Source organism: Mytilus edulis, chromosome 1 (genome assembly GCF_963676685.1).
Source record: "Mytilus edulis chromosome 1, xbMytEdul2.2, whole genome shotgun sequence".
Taxonomy (NCBI): domain Eukaryota; kingdom Metazoa; phylum Mollusca; class Bivalvia; order Mytilida; family Mytilidae; genus Mytilus; species Mytilus edulis.
In genome coordinates, this window is record NC_092344.1 from 117,869,538 (window position 1) to 117,887,786 (window position 18,249).

At 32.0% G+C, this 18,249-nt stretch overlaps 1 protein-coding gene across 1 annotated transcript; it reads right to left on the reverse strand.

Annotated features, from left to right (window-relative positions):
* Nucleotides 1-412: 412 nt before the first annotated feature.
* Nucleotides 413-13,781, reverse strand: LOC139502474 (regulator of chromosome condensation-like). The gene is made up of 11 exons (XM_071291956.1): nucleotides 13,200-13,781; nucleotides 12,716-12,830; nucleotides 11,781-11,974; nucleotides 10,010-10,189; nucleotides 7,630-7,774; nucleotides 5,872-5,943; nucleotides 5,090-5,248; nucleotides 4,591-4,710; nucleotides 3,977-4,132; nucleotides 3,050-3,155; nucleotides 413-599 (listed from the first exon to the last, which is right to left on the reverse strand). Exons 1-11 carry the CDS (start codon nucleotides 13,764-13,766, stop codon nucleotides 539-541), a joined length of 1,875 nt encoding a protein of 624 aa, XP_071148057.1. The 5' UTR covers nucleotides 13,767-13,781; the 3' UTR covers nucleotides 413-538.
* Between the last annotated feature and the right edge of the window lie 4,468 nt (nucleotides 13,782-18,249).

Genomic DNA, 18,249 nt, shown 5'->3' on the forward strand with positions numbered 1-18,249 from the left:
ACCAATTTGAAAACGGGACCAAAAATTAAGAATCTACATACACAGTTAGATTCGGCATATCAAAGAACCCCAATTATTCAATTTTTGATGAAATCAAACAAAGTTTAATTTTGGACCCTTTCGGCCCCTTATTCCTAAACTGTTGGGACCAAAACTTCCAATATCAATCCCAACCTTCCTTTTGTGGTCATGAACCTTGTGTCAAAATTTCATAGATTTTTATTTACTTAAACTAAAGTTATAGTGCTAAAACCAAGAAAATGCTTATTTGGGTCCTTTTTGCCCCCTAATTCCTAAAATGTTTGGACCAAAACTCCCAAAATCAATCCCAACCTTCCTTTTGTGGTCATAAACCTTGTGTTAAAATTTCATAGATTTCTATTCACTTTTACTAAAGTTAAAGTGCGAAAACTAAAAGTATTCGGACGACGACATAGACCACGACGCCAGCGTGATACCAATATACGACCAAAAAATTGAAAGCGGTCGTATAAAAATGACAAGTCAACATAGTTATAAATTATTGTAACACATAATATTATTCGTCCATAGTTAAAAGTACTGTGTGCTGGCCCCCAGCTGATAATCCCACAACATTTCTGAAAAATAAATATCACTGCTTTAACAACAATAGCTTTTATTTATCCACTATCAATATTAATTAAAGGCATATAACTTTGAAGAAACTAGAGGCTGGATGGATCCTGCAGAAAAACATTCATTTACCATGACACTCATCATTATAATAACTTGCAACAATTAAAGACCACTATATGAAGAAAAATTGTTTCCAATTCATCCAATCTTGCTAACTGAAAATGTCCCTAATCCAATGCTTTAATAGTATTATTAACCTTTTTGTATCTGTTTATTTCAAGTTTCTTCTTTCCCAATGGAACCTGTGTTTCGTATATGGAAATATCATAATTGCTGTCTCTCTTTTTTTATATATTAAAATGTGTATTTTGTCAACTTAAATATTCTGGTTTTATCTGTTTTATCTATCTTACCTAACTTGTAAAAATTAAAGACAATCCTTTAAGATCTCAAAATAAATGGTCTGATGATTTATGTGTTAAGATTGATGAATGGGGCAAAATCTATTCGATGGCATTTCAAGCAACAAAAAACACTAAACTTCAAAATTTTCAATTCAAGTTATTACATAGAATTGAATACACAAACTCTTTTCTTTATAAATGTGGTTTAATAGAAACAGAAATGTGCACTTTTTGCACTGAAACCAAAGAAACCTTATTGCATATTTTTTGGGAATGTATATATAGCAAAAATATTTGGATAACACTTCAAGATTTATTATTAAAATGTGGATTTAGCCTTAAACATATAGAGGCAAAAGATGTTATTTTTGGTATTGGGGAAATTTTTGACCCATATAATGTAGTACAACATATCTATACTATTAAACGAGAAGACCTCATTTTGTGTGTCGCTTCTCTTCTTTCCACAATAAATTAATCATCATGCTTTTGTGTCCTATATGTACAGTGCATAGTCGCATTTGTCATCCATTCATATGATTATTCAGATTGAGGTATTTTGGGAGAAAAACGAGAAATAAGGCGTCCGGATATTGTTCCGTCATTGGACGAAATTTTAAGTCGAATCGGATGTCCGGTTTGCGTTTTCCTGTACACTTTGAACATACATATACTACGAATAAAGTGTATTTTCTATCTGCTATCATTTTCAAGTTTACTTTCCACGGCGGTCAAAGGGTTAATTAAATAGAGAGGGTCTGTATAATATAACATGACCGCCGTGGATCGATTAGTAAACTGAGAATCAATAGTGAAAGTAAAAAGCAAATACACTTTATTTATAGTAATGAATGTTCATAATATACAGATAACCGCATATTCATGTGTAATGAAATTGAACCGCATATTCATGTGTAATAAAATTAATAGAAAAAAGTGGGAATTTGAGAAAAAAAGAAGGAGCCGGGCTAGAAAACAATTATCCTGTCCCAAAGTACCTATGACTTTTGATACCTTTTTCTGATATTCTCCAGTCATTAAAACATTTACAAAAATTCATTGATTACAAAAAAGAATATGTTCATTGATTTCCAATGAGACAACTGTCCACAAGAGACCAAAATGACACATAAATTAACAACTATAGGTCACCGTACGGCCGTCAACAATGAGCACAGCCCAAACCGTATAGTCAGCTTTAAAAAGCCCCCAATGACAATGTAAAACAAGAAAACAAGAAAACTAACGGCCTTATTTATGTACAAAAAATGAACGAAAAACAAATATGTAACACATAAACAGACGGCAACCACTGAATTACAGGCTCCTGACTTGAATGTTCATAGTATACTGAATGTATGTTCATATTGAAGTTAATAGAAAACAAAAAAACGGGAATTTTGAAAATAAAGGAGGAGGGATAAAATAAAAACATTTTCCTGTCCATAAATACCTATGACTTTTGATACCTTTCCTGAAATTCTCCAGTCATTAAATCTTTTACAAAAATTCTAGCCACAACACTTTACATAATTTCATCCACGCTCTGAATGCCCGCGATTTCGCGGGTGTGTTCTAGTAATGTTGATTTTAAAATTTTATATTTATAGCTGTAAAAACTCAGGAGAAAAACCTTCTGTGAAAGGTAGTATTGAATATTTAAAATACTGTATAAGAATAGAACAACATACAGTAAATTTCTTATCGCCTACACAAAAAGAATATATAGATAAAAAATGGTTGCCATTACAATCTGTCCTAGGTGATTTAAATATTTTATAACTGGTACGAAAATTATAGTTATATTTTGTTGTATGTCTTTCTATTTAGAGTTATCATATAATAATAATATCTTAAAGACCATACTTGAAACTGTACATGTGTGTAATCCTGCTTGATTGTTTTCTGTCTTTATGTCAAAAATAAATAAATTACAAAAAAAAACTTGTAAAGCGCCAATAGAGTGGAAACATATTTTGACTGTGGACATGTACCAAATTTATAAAGACCAATGTATAGTTCTATCTGAAGCAACTACTTGTTCTTACCTTGTTTCTAACTGTTTCCCAGACATTTTGACAGGTTCCCATACATCTTCCTCATCTCCTGTACCCAGCTGTCTACTAGTTCCCATACCCCATCCATACACAGTACCTATATGAAATTGAATACACACAGTTAATTACATTACCTTAAATAATGGAGTCTAAATTTGTGAACCAGATGATTAAATTCATGTGGAACTGTAATTAAAAGGGAGTCAAAAGGAAAATCATTTTCTTAAAGAAAAACTAACATGCATTTAATTCCATTTATGGAAGATTTAGATATCAAGTCAGTATAAACAGGGTTTTGATTGAATTTCATGCAATCTTTACCCAAAAATCAATAGCAATTCACACATTTTCATTGATGAGTGTGAAATGCGTAATTGACTTTTGAGATATTATTCTTCAGTCAGCTGTGCCATGCATGCCTCTGTAGTTATTATTGTAAAAGCACAAATTTTGTTTATAATCTGTATTCTGATCTGTGGTTGGTTGCAAATTATTTCAATGGTGGAAGAAGAAAAATTTACAAAAATAAACAGTTTTTGACTAGTGATTTAAAAAAGAATCTGCCAATTTAATGCTATAAATTGATGAAACATTTACTACCAACGGTATTTTTTATCACATTCTACATTTGTTCTAATGAAGTCACAAATTTATTGTGTCTTAAATCAGTTTGTTTTTCAGAGTAAGGAGTATCAGAAATGAAAGAAAATTCTTCATAAAAAGTTGTTTCTATGAAATATGTACAACCAATCTGTAAAGTTAATGCTTTCTCTAAGTATCTAAAGAAATAAATTGAATATCTTAACTTTAACAGCAAAAAGACAGACAGAAAAGCAACTTCTCACCCTAGTTGCCTTGTATAACATCTTTTAATATGTAAAGAAGCTGTTACCTTACTTTAAGCATTATATAACTTACCATCTGCTGTTAGTGCCAGTGACACTGACTGTCCAGCAGCAATGTCTATGATTTTATCACTTAATTTTGTTACTAGTGTAGGCTCTTTCATTTCTCCACTTTTCTCACCCAGTCCTAACCTGCCATACTCTGCTCTTCCTATCGTATACACTTTTCCTACAACCATAAAATAGCACATTAATCAATTATTTATGATTTGACCCAATAAAAGACTAGAAAATTAAGAAACTGTCTATTCATTAATTTGCATATGTGATGATTGAATAATGTCAGCAGCAAATTTTACATACTGTAAATTCAAATTTCTAATGCACCAATGTTGAATGGATAGCATCTGTCATTTATTCCACAGTTGACTTGAGTCATTGGCAACAACATTGCTCAATTTAAGACAGTTTTAGGTTAGTTGCAATGTTTATTTTTTTTAAACGCTCATTTTTTACTTACAAGAGAATAAAAAAATTCAAGATAATTAAAAAACAAACTGTACATTTTTTCAGATAAATGTACACAAGATATTAAATATGTATGTGAACAAGAAGCAATTACATCTAATAATTGGTAGCGTGAGAGATTCCCTATGCTTATCTCCTCCTTATCTGTTATATACTTACCCTCCTCATCTAACAACATTGTATGGTGCTGGCCTGCTTGAATCTTAGTCCATTGTTTATTATGAGCTGCAAATGATGGAATCCACTCTGGAATAAATCTGTTCTGCATATCATCAAAGCCTAAAACAAAAACATTTATTAGCTTTTTTACATACAATACTTAAATCCAGTCACTTTATTATTTATTCATCCTCCATCAAAACTCTGCTTAATGTGCACACTTACATGGTCATACAATACATTTCATTTTATCTACAATAAATCTAAAATAAAACAAAATCATGATAAAGGTTTTCTTACTTGGCAATTTAAATGGACTGGATACACACAGCTTCTATATTAGTATTGCATTTATGAGTTTATATTTTCATGATGAAGAAATACTCTCTTCCATTTCTGTGGGTTTTTTTTTTTAAATTTTAGAACCCTTAATTATCTATAACTTGTATCATGTTTTCTTCTTTTATGTGTGTACAATGAAAGGATTGGTCATACTAACCTATCTGAAAGTAGTTATTAAGTCCCCAAGAATAAATATCACCGGACTCTTTTTCTTTGGCAAAAGTAACGTACTGTCCTGCCCAGATGTCTGAAAATGTGGCATGCTTTCTACTACTGTGTTTTCTGCACCGTACAGGCCCCATTTTTAATATAGAATCTGAAAAAAAAACTATGTTGATAAATAATGTTTTGAAAGCTACTATTCATTATATCAAACAAGGAAAATCTAGATAGCATAAACACAATAAAATAGTATAGGGCTGTCAATTAAATTTAAGTATTTTAATATTTCTTTTATTCTTTTAGATTTATTTTGAAATGTATATGTATGTCTGCCTTTATGTAATGACAACTGTAAATTATACCTTGTCCATCAAATTTCTTTTGATTAAGAAAAACAAGGTGTTGTAATATTTATAAGGTGCCTTGAATATCAATCTAACAATTTTCTGATTTTTGACTTCCTCCCTGACAGGGGCTGAAAACTGTACTTTTCACTTCATACTTCTACGACAACACTGCCAAGCATTGCACAGGTGCATCATTTCCTCCTCTAACTGTAGCTGATAAAAATCAGCTTACGTTTCGGGAGGGTTACCTTCTTGTTTGATATATAATATATATATATTGGACAGCAAACAGAATTACTGGTTCATTAATCTTAAATTTTAAAAACAAAAGAAAGAAGATTTGATAAATTTGAAGTAAATACTCAGTGCTCTCAAATCTTTATTATTTTTAAAAGATGAGCTAATAACATCCCTATTATGAGTGACATACCTACTCCTCTCCTACTGCCTCGACCAGCAAAGCACTCAGCTACTCTTCCTAACTGGCCTTGTTCTGCACAGCCTAAACAAATAAACAAAAATCAAATATTGTAAATTCATCATCATTCATACATATTAAAGTTAAAAAGGCAAATGAAATTAAATTATTTTATTGCACTTCTACTGTTAATGTGATAAACACATAAAACTAGAGGCTCTAAAGAGCCTGTGTCGCTCACCTTGGTCTTGTGCATATTAAACAATGGACACAGATAAATTCAAGACATAATTGTGTTTTGGTGATAGTGATGTGTTTGTAGATCTTACTTTACTGAACATTCTTGTTGCTACAATTATCTCTATCTATAATGAACTTGGCCCAGTAATTACAGTGGAAAATATTTTCTAAAAATTTACAAAAAATTATGAAAAATGTTAAAAATCAACTATAAAGGGCAATAACTCCTTAAGGGGTCAATTGACTATTTTGGTCATGTAAACTTATTTGTAGATCTTATTTTGCTGAACGTTATTGCTGTATACAGTTTATCTCTATCTATAATAATATTCAAGATAATAACAAAAAACGGCAAAATTTCTTTAAAATTATCAATTCAGGACAGTAACCTAACAATGGGTTGTCCGATCCATGTGAAAACATCAGGGCAGATAGATCTTGACCTGATAAACAATTAAACCCTGTCAGATTTTCTCTTAATGCTTCGGTTTTTGAGTTATAAGCCAAAAACTGCATTTTACCTCTATGTTCTATTATTAGCGGTGGCAGCCAATTTGGTTGATTGGCCAGGTCACGCCACACATTTTTTAAACAAGTTACCCCAATGATCATTGTGGCCAAGTTTAGTTTAATTTGGCCCAGTAGTTTCAGAGAAGAAGATTTTTGTAAAAGATTACTAAGATTTACGAAAAAATGGTTAAAAATTGACTATAAAGGGCAATAACTCCTAAAGGGGTCAACTGACCATTTTGGTCATGTTGACTTATTTGTAAATCTTACTTTGCTGAACATTATTGCTGTTTACAGTTTATCTCTATCAATAATAATATTCAAGATAATAGCCAAAAACAGCAAAAAATCCCTAAAATTACCAGTTCAGGGACAGCAACCCAATAACGGGTTGTCGGATTCATCTGAAAATTTGAGGGCAGATAGATCTTATCCTGATCAACAATTTTACCACATGTCAGATTTGCTCTAAATGGTTTGGTTTTTGAGTTATAAGCCAAAAACTGCATTTTACCCCTATGTTCTATTTTTAGCCATGGCGGCCATCTTGGTTGGTTGGCCGGGTCACGCCACACATTTTTTAAACTAGATACCCCAATGATGATTGTGGCCAAGTTTGGTTTAATTTGGCCCAGTAGTTTCAGAGGAGAAGATTTTTGTAAAAGTTAACGATGACGGATGACGACGGACGATGGACGAGAAGTGATTGGAAAAGCTCACTTGGCCCTTCGGGCCAGGTGAGCTAAAAATGGATTTCAATACAATGTCCCTATTAGCTGGAACATTGGAAGGAATACAACTTTTTTTAATTAAACACTTATGCAAAATCTGTATTTGAAAATATTCAAAATATTTCATTCTTCACTTGCAATTTTACATCACAAATACAGAAACATCAGCTACATTCAGTACATATAGTATCAATCAGCCTGCAATTAATTTCAAATAAGTCTTCAAACACAGTATTGTTATTTTTACTTAAAATATTCCATGTTAAAGGACAAGTTATAATATGCCAACCTCCTGTAAATATTTCGCCTTTGTTTGTTAAGCATACTAAATGATCTCCTCCAGACACTATTTTTACAACAGTCTCCCCTGGGCACATCTCAAGGGGGTCTTTACTTATGCCACCAGAGGTTAAGCCCATTGATCCGTTTGCATCCTGTAAAAAGATTTACATAATAATATGATAACTCTGTAGTTTATATACAATGACTGTTAGTTGTTAATCTAATGTTTTTGTTTGTCTCTAAGAATGTTCCAGTAATCTGGAAAGACCTGGAAAGATTGTTTCTCTATATTTATATAATTTATCCCCACACACCCTAATGAACTCTGCTTTTCCAATCAAAACAATTAAATTTCACTTGAAAAATTATAATTAAAGAAAAAAATATCTTCCTTATAGTACATATTCAAATAATTAAGTTGGTTCTATCCAAAATTAAGACCATGGTTTATCAAGGTTATCAATCAGAAATAAATTTGACAATATCAAATCTACCAGGTACCAAGTGAATATATTGTGCTGCTTGTCAGGCCTAAATTAAAATATTGTTTGTTTGCCCTTTTCCGACCCTATGTTTTGAAACAGGGTAGGTAGGTAGGTAAAATATTTTATTTTTTTCCCAAAAAAAATAACTTGGCTCGGTATATTTTTTTTCATGGGTAGGCAGGTAGGTATAATATTTTATTTTATAGATACAAAATCTGCATAATGTAATTTTTGTCTGTTTTGCTTTTGCTAATAGAATGAAATTCAAAACAGTGTGGCTGTGGCCATTGATTGACACATTAAATTCATCCATTGACTGGGACAATTTACGCGAACGTTTGTATGTAACGATCATTGCTCACTGTGTACTTTTTAAAGACACTTAAACTATGGGGTCACCAAAGGTCCTCAACACCTTAATAAAGTATTTCGAAAAATTAATCAGGAATAACACTATGTTTTGATTTATATCAATTGTATAAATCAAAACAAAGGTTATTCCTGATTATTTTTTCGAACTATTTTATAATTAAAGGCGTTAAGAAACCTTTGGTGACCCCACAGTTTAAATGTCTATCGTAGGTACGTCGTGAACAGTGGTCGTTACAGACACACGTTCACCTAAATTGTCCCAGTTAATGGATGAATTTAATGTGTCAATCAATGGCCACAGCCACACTGTTTTCAATTTCATTCTAAGTTTCTGGGACTACGCTTCGAAAACAAGTATCATGTAGAATGTGAAGTTAATTCATATGCACTACTATTTTGTTTTCAAATATCAAAATATAGAGCTGTGCCGCATATTTTCAACGTTTAAATATGCCTGGAACTTTGAAGAGTTTTAGCTTGCACTAATATTCTGTACTACGTACCGTGTACGCTTACCTCTACCTAAAGGTTTTCTGTAAGAGATAACTTTGTCCTGGTAAAATATGTCCGGGCAGACATACATTACTAGTAGAAAAAGTCCCTAGAGTGTTTAAATTTCCATGTGTGCCTATGTTTCTAATAAAAATGCTACAAGACTTGAACTCAATTGTCACATATTTTACATCGCATTTATAAATGATCTGTATATAAAACTTGGGCGATTTTACTGCCAAATATTCTCCACTTCACAGGCTTTTGTCACCTTTGGTTCATGTCAGATATAAATAATATAGCAATGCTGGTCGAAGGCATCGTTAACATAATCTTCCTGATCTACGGATCACAAAAGGCCATCCCTACATAGAATACAACGTCCGTTTACAAAAATACTACGGTTTGTACACACGTTGATAATTTTGTATTAAACAAACTATTTTGTATTAAACAAACTTTTTTGTAAATGAACCCTGCTCTTCAAGTATAAAAATACAGAGTTAACGTACGTCATATCATGATTTCAAAGCGTTCAACATCGATTACAAACAAATGCTTTGAAACTCTAAATGCAAGTGTTCATGTCAAACGCTCACGTGATACCAAACGGACTAGACCTTTCACGATAAAGATAAAACCCGAGGATTCCAGTAAAAAAGTTTTGAGCGGGAAATACAAATAAAAGATTTTTGGTAGGAACGAAAAAATAAAATAAAATAAAATCTTGCTGATAAATACAAATAAAAGATTTTCAGGCGGAACGAATTTAAAGGGTCGGTCGGTAAAGGGCAAACAAACAATATTTTAATTTAAGCCTCACTATGCGCTTTTTTTCAAAATGCACAATTGGTGCATGGCACTGGACTTTCCCAACCACTGTTTCATACCTTTAGAATGTTCATATAAAAGCTTATTGTGTATCTATCATGTAAATATTGTACATAGAAAAATGATTTTTTTACAAACAATTTATTTTTTACAGCTTATTAGAATTGATTAATTGAAGAGTATTGAAAACACTAAAACAACACTTACACGAAAGTTACCCCAAGCATACACATGGCCATCTTCAGTTAAAACAGCTGTATGACTATCTCCACCACTAACTTGTATAACTTTGTAAGGCAGGTTTAATTTAGCTGGGTACATCTCTGATCCTTCTTCTGAAGTATCTCTGCCAAGGGCTGATTCATCATTGCAACCAAATGTAATTATCTAGGAAAGAAAATGATTGCATTATGAAATATTATCATGCTATATTCTAAAGAAAACTTTACATTGAACAATTCTTCCAACTTCATAGTTGGAAAATATCACTGGAATTTTAGGCCACACACTACCTCTTAAAATGAATACTATTAAAAACTAACATTTGAAAAGTGTAAAATTTTCATGAATACTGAAAATTACTTTTTTGCATATATATGATACAGTAACAGGGGCGGTAATAAAGAAAAGTTACTTATGGGGATATGATACAGTAACAGGGGAGGTAATGAAGTTGTGTATGTTCAAGGGGCACTAGCTGTCAAATTCATGGTCACCGATTTGACTTAAATTCTAATATTTGATTTATAACAATGTAAAACATTTATCCAAACCATCGAAAGTCTAATATAAACAGTTTACAGAGCATGGGGTCGATATGTAGGTTCGTTTTGTGTGTATTTTAGTCCAGACGCCATCTATTTAACTATCGATTTGACCTCAGATGACCATATAAGTGATGTGAACATAAACAAAGATATGAATAGATTAAGTCAACATGTGCAATTGGATTTTTAAAGGTCTGTTTGATTCTATTTTATAGATTAAAAATATATGTTTCTCATTGTTTTTACCGTATAAGGTACCAGTCTTGTATTACAACTCCAATTTCCAGTGGATGTCAAAACATGGAGGGAAACAAAATAGTGCATTTTTTTCTGATTTTTTTTCTGAACTCAACTTTTTCTGTTTGATTATAGGTTTATGCTGAATTGAAACATACATATAGACTTTAAAAAAAATCTTGCATCTTTTTGGGATATCAATCCAGGAAAGTGGAAGGATATCATGTTTACTGGAAGTGGTGCGGCCTAGTAAAAATAGCAAACAGAAAGTAGAAAAAAAATGTTTTGACTTCAGGATTGGGTAACTTTTTATTCTTCGTGGCAAGACCCCCTTTTTTTTCGATTAAATCACAATTTCACATTAGTACATACATGATATGAACATGAAATTTTTTTTCTATGTAGCATTTTTTATTTTTTTATTTTCAAATATCAGCTGTTTTGCATGTAAGCCTATGGAGCAGTCAATTACAAGACTGCAACCATAAGAATGATTTTATGTGGATAAAATCAGTTATCAAATGATATACCTTTGTTTCACTTTCATTGTTGACATTCTTTTCCTTTAAATAAACAGTTCACGTATTATGCATGCATTGTCAATCTCTAGCTAGGGGTTAAATTGAAGTTCACATGAATACGGATTTAACGAGGTCGAAATTATTTACTTGCAAGTGAATAACTAATTATCAATGTTTCTTAGCTTAATTTGACAACATTGAAACATTTTGGCTGATAAAAGCGAATAATTATTCCACTATTTCACTTTCATTGTTGATTGAACCAAAAAAATCTTACTTTAGATTTTTTATATATCTTGTAGCTAGTGCCCCTTTAAATAATATGTTTTGTAAGTGGGACAAAACTAGTGTATGCCCTTAAATGAAGAGCCTCCGGACCCTATCATTCAAGAGAATCAGATGATAATTTCCACATTTTCAAATTGAACAAACAGTCCAGTTTATTTTCTTTACCTCTCCCTTATTGGTTAAGCACACTGTGTGCATACCCCCTGCACACACTTGTACAATCTTGTCATCAAGTTTTACAACTGCTGGACGCATCCTCTCCATGACATCTTCTCCCAGTCCAAGCTGGCCAACATCTCCTTCCCCCAATGTAAGAGGAATACCTGGCACTGTAAAATCTGGATGTGTGTGATGTGTTACTGAAATGATCAAACGTCAAGAAAAATTATTGACAATATTCTTTTCACATCTTTGTAAAGATATAAATGATAGTGACTTGAAATTCATCTCATTTTCCAACTGATAAAGTTCCATAACTCTGCAATGTCATATCAGAAATTTAAAAAAAAAAGAAGAAAAAAAAAAGGAACTTATTTCAGTAAATATAAATGAGTCATCAAAGTTTCATAATAACTAAATATTTGTAAATCCCTCCTTATTTATGACAATTTCCACTACTCCAAAATGTCAAATCAGAAATTTTCAAAAAAATACCATAACACGTCCAGTAAATGGCATATCAAAATTCAAACATTTTTCCAATCTCATGACAATATTTATTTTGATTGTGACTGGCATTATTTGATTGATTGATGTCTGCCTAACACCTCTTCTTTAAAGTGATCCTTACTTATTGACGATTATTCACAGAACCTCTCTAGCATATATAATATCTAATCATTTGGTGGTAATCATTTATATCATACTTACCTTTTTGAAGCCAAATGTAAAAGTTTTGAGGTAACCCAGCAAGGGTAATCCCCTTGAACTCAAAGTAGTATTTTGAGTTTTCAAGTCTATACAATCATGTTGATAAACAAAGCAAACTCTTGTCTTCACTTTTTTAGGTAATATAAGCAAAAGTATATTAGAAATGATTTATGCAGCAGTGATGTTCTGCTCTAAGCTACACAGACACATTTAACTGATAATAAACTAACCTTTAGAATTTTTTGAATCCTCCTCCTTGAGAATGACTCTTTTTTTAGGTTCTGGTGTGACCTCTGAAGAACCTGAACCTGAACTACGACCTCTCTTTTTACCTCTTCCTGGCATCTGAAAATATAATTTTATATGTAATGTGTTTATTCTCACCTAAAGTTGAAGTACTTTGAATTTACACCTCTTTCAAAAACTATCATTGGCTGAATGATCTGTAACATTAAACTAATGGATTATGGTAAATCATCACATCTTAGGTACAAATCTATCTGCTGAAAGAGAAACTAGTTTATAAACACTTCAATCGTCTGAAATACAAAACAAATATCAAGACTTTTTCAAGTTATCATGAATGCATACAAGGTTATTTGTGTTTAACCCTTTAACATGTACATATAAATGTAATGATCCACATCACTTAAATTACTTTTGCTAAACCAAGTAAAGGGTTTGATTTCTTTAAAAATCCTAAAGGTAGCTTACACTAGGGGTTACTAGACCACAATTATCTACAACCATATCTTCATTCTCAAAATGTTCTGAAACTTTGTTCTCAGACATACGACACTGTGCTTCTTCTTTTATCTTGTTATTTTGTTTCTTGGGTTGATGTCCTGTTTCTTCTGAGTTACTGGATCCAGGTCCTTCACTGTCACATGTCTCCTTACAAAAGTTTTTCTCCATATCGTTAAATTCAATGTTATCGCTCTCAACATTATTTAGCATTGCTTCAGATTTTTTACTTTCTTCCTGTTTTGTTTGATCTTCAACTCCATTAAATTTTGTTTCATCAGTTTCTGTAAATTCATGATCACTTGGCCTGTTTGTAAGAGCTAGTCCATCACTTTTGCAGTCTGAAGTGTCTTTTTCTGATTGTACTGATATTTTCTCTTCACACTGTTCACTATTATTTTCAAGTTCTATTTTTTCTGTTAAATTCTCATCTTGATTCTTCAATATTTCTTTTGGAGAATGCATCATACTACTGGCTGATTCCAAGGAAGATATATTTTCCTTTGTAGGAGAATTGAAAGAACTTGTAAGAGGCATGGCTGTTGTATATCCAGTTAAAGTTACAACTTGAGTTGAGTGAGCATAATTCTAATCATTATATTGGTACACTGTATAATGAGAATCACTCAAGTGTTTTAGATGTCATCTGCCAGGAAATGAGGGCTATAATTAAAACCCTCTGGGTGAGCACTGATCATTTAGAAGCTAATTAAATTATCAGTAGAAAAGACAAATGAACAACTGGTAATTACCCAATGTGGTGGTGCTTACAGGTATTTTAAATTACAGGTGATCTCAAACAAAGGCCCATAGGCCATGTAGGCTGTTAACAAATATTAATTTCATGCATCATTGGACCAAATTTTTCATTAAAATGATAAAAATAAAATAAACAAATGTTTACTACAAAAATATTATTTTTATTCTTTATGGCTACATATTTTTTTAATTACTTTTAATATTTCAACAGATCATTTAAAACATAAATTCCTCGTCTACAGAATTCAAGAATTATAAATTGCTGTAAATGCAGGATTTATATATATCTCGCAAATTATAAATAATTCTTTTCCCCAAACATGACATGTCCTCAGTCTTAAATTTTATTGTTATATTGATTCTTTGAAGAAAGGATATAGCTTTCAATATTAAAAGAATCTCCCTTCACTTTAAAATTTGGTCTTCTCATTTAACAATTGGATTTTCATCATAGAAAGTATTTATCATAAATTGCATTGTTATTAATGTTAATGTATAATAAATATAAAGATCAACAATCATTCCTAAAAAAAAAAGTTATCAGTAGTTTTATTGTCTGTTTAATTATCATTTGTTTCCAAATACATGTATATGTGTTATCCCTGTAAGAGTATTAGTTATAAACAAGAGCGCACATACTGTATTGGATTGCCTCCTTTAGGGACCACACCAAAAGTTCAATGTAGGATAAAAAACTTAATTTATAAAGTTTTTTCATTGACCCCCCTACCCCCCTCTTAACTTAATTTGGGAAAAATTTATTGACCAATAAGGATTGTATAAAATCGATTTCAATTAAACAAAACTTGCAGCAATGTTGACCCCTCCCCACCCCACCCCCACCCCACGCCCAAACTATTTGAATTAAGTTTTTTATCCTTCATTGATTTTTTGATAAATTTTATACTAAAAGTTTCACATGAACATCACATTTTTTAAGATCTATAACAAAGAGGTCAATGGGTGATTTGATCATTTGTCCTGCTTCCAGGTAAAATCAGGTTGTTTGGAACTGTGTCAGGACAAATTACCCCACTGTCTGTGGCAAATCGCCCTACACCTAATACCCCACTTTTTCACCAACTCACCCAACTTGTGAAAAGGGTTTAATCACTTTAATATTATTCCTGCCAACTGGCCTCAATCAATGACAATTCGTAATATCTAAAAGAATATATATGTGCTCGTGTCAACGGTCCAGATGTGGAAGCAGACAGCTACTGAACTTTCTAATGACAATGTATTTATGTTCTTGTTTCTAGTTCTGACATCTTCTCTAGCACTTCTTTTTATATGTTTGTCATAATTGATTAACATTTTATGTATGTTTGTTTTAAATATTGTTGAAAATATTATGCATACTTAAGTAGATGTGCAAACCTATCATCGGAGGATAGAATTATATGTAAACACACATGATTCTCTACATACATTGTATCTTATAAAACATTGAATATATTTACCAGAAACAGAACGTCACATAGTTGCTGATGCTACGGTCTTTCGGTTTTATTTCAACCAAAAGAAAAGAACAAAGAAAAAAGATGCATTTCTAACGTTTTCAGAAGCGGAGCGAATTGGAGGGCCTTCACTCATTAATACTTTACCACGCATATACGGTTTTTACGCTTACCCCCTTACACCGCGTATATGCTTTTTACGCTTATCACCTTCCCCGAAACTACGCTTTCCTACGCTTTTCATGTATCTTGTCTTCAAAACGTTAATGTAAAAATAAATGATGTGTCATTTAAAAATCAATAAATGAGACAAGTGCCAGTGCTTATCGTAGGAAATGGGCGGTCATTATACACTTAATCGATGAATATTCATGAGATTCTCACATGTACACAAATGTATTAATAACAGACGACAATAACAAATATGGCGGCCTCAGGCAGGCCGAGTGTATGGGATGTTTAGGAACAAATTGTGTCTGGACCAGCCCTTCAAAATATATCAGACGACGAAAGTATTGAAGGTGAGGATAACGGGAATGTATCTGATATAGATGAACCGTTGGTTAATGAGGAGGAAGATGATATTGATGATGAAATCGTGTAGGATCAGGAGGATGGAAATGATGATACTGACATGCCGACATGAATGAGATAATATGGAGCGAGGCCAATCAAGATATAAATGTTCAACAGTTTAACGAACGTACCGGACCTCAAGTATTAATGAATGCTGATGTTAGTGAACTGGCACAGACATGATTAGTAAACATGCCCAAGAGACCAACCTAAATGCAACGCAAACAGTAGCTAGCTGGACGAAATGACACAAACTGGATTGAGACAGATTTTGCTGAAATGTCTGCATATTTAGGTAAGTGAAAACAATATCTGTACAAACTAACAATGGTTATACGTTTACGATTTATTGTAAGCTTGGTTGATAGTAAGAAAATTAAATTGAAATGCATGGTAAATTACCTTTATTAAACTGATATACATTTGTATATATACATGTACATGTACATGTGATGTATGCATTTTTATGCACTGTGTATGTACAGGCCTGTTATTCAGTGGTTGTCGTTTGTTGATGCGGTTCATAGGTGTTTCTCCTTTCTCATGTTGTAGATAAGACTTTTGTTTTTTACATTTTTGGTTCCTTTAAATGGATTGCTGTTTGGTGTACAAATGTAAGCCTTGGCTCTATGTTGAAGGCTGTATGTTGACCTATGATTGTTTATTTTTTTTTATTCATTGCGACTTGGATTGAGAGTTGTTTCATTGGCAATCAAACCACATGCTTTTATTTAAAATATTTATTGGTTTGTACATGCCTTTATACATGTCTGATTTTTTAAAATTGTGTTTTCTCATTACATGTATTTTTATAATTCTCAAAAGTAGAAGTAGGTTTATCACAGAAATTTTACATGTCAAGATATGTATGCACAGCCTATATCCACATGATGTATATTTAAAAGTGATATTAAAAGTAACATTTTTATGACAAAAAGTAAAAAGTGTATATTTTATCTTTTCTAGGAATCCTAATTCTAATAGGGATTATACAAGTTCCGGTTTACAAGTTGTTATGGTCGACAAATAAATTCCTTGCAAATGGAGGTGTAAAAGAGAAAAAACTTTAACTGACATAAACAGTAACCATGATTTAACTGCTTGGTTAAATTTGCAATTGATTTAGGTTTTTTCAATGTGCTGGTAATATTTCATTGCATGTGTGGGATCGAAATAGACCGACCTTTTTTTAGGAAATTCTTTTGATTATTCCCCTTTGTTCACTATGACAACGGCATTTTCAAGACGTTATAAAAAATCTGATTTCTCTTTAAATTAGCCGTAGAACACGTATAGTTATTTGATCAATTGACATAAAGTACAATTTTATATCAGAAGTTTTCAATTAAGATAGCCATGTTGTCTAATAAATTCGGTAACATACATTTCCAAACAAAACACGGACGCAATCGACATTCGTCAAAATTGACCAAAAAAATGATGCAGAAAACAACTTTACACCACGATTATCCGCCGTATTTAAGCCCACAAGGTATGAAAATATAGTTTAAAATAAATGTTATTCGTATCTCTATGCATGGAACTTATTTTTTCTGTCCATAATGAGGTTTTTCTAGTCAGGGCAGATGCCGAGACATGGGGATCAATTAGTTGAAAGTGCCCGACGTCAAAACGTGCCAATTAAATATAGCGTGCGGAAATGCGACGTTTTCAACCAAAATGCTCGAGGAGACGTGTAAGACATAATAGTGTCCTGTGAAAAAAGGTCCATGAGGACAGTTTTTCATAGAATTTTGGTATTTAATAATGTCCATTGCCATGGAATAGTGTCCCTCAAATGGACAGATTTTTACTGCAAAAGATATGAAATAGTGTCCGCACACAGGACAAATTCTCATAGTAGTTGCTATTAAATTGTGTCCTCCAAGGGAAGTAATACAAAGGTCATTAAAAAGTTTTATTATACTTGAATTTTAATTAAAATATGAAGGATTGATGCAACATTGATTGATATACAAATGTAAACTAACAAATAATGGATGGAAGTAAATATAGAGAAATTTAAGTTCTAAGAAATTTCCAGCAAATGGTAATGACAATGAAAGAATAACAGTAAGAAGTGTAAAATAAAATCGGAAGGACTTCACTATATTTATTATGTCAGAGAAGAAGGCACTGAACTGAAAATAACTAATATCCATTGCCATGAAATATTGTCTCCTAAGTAGACAGCATTTTACATCAGTCATGAAATATGGTCCATC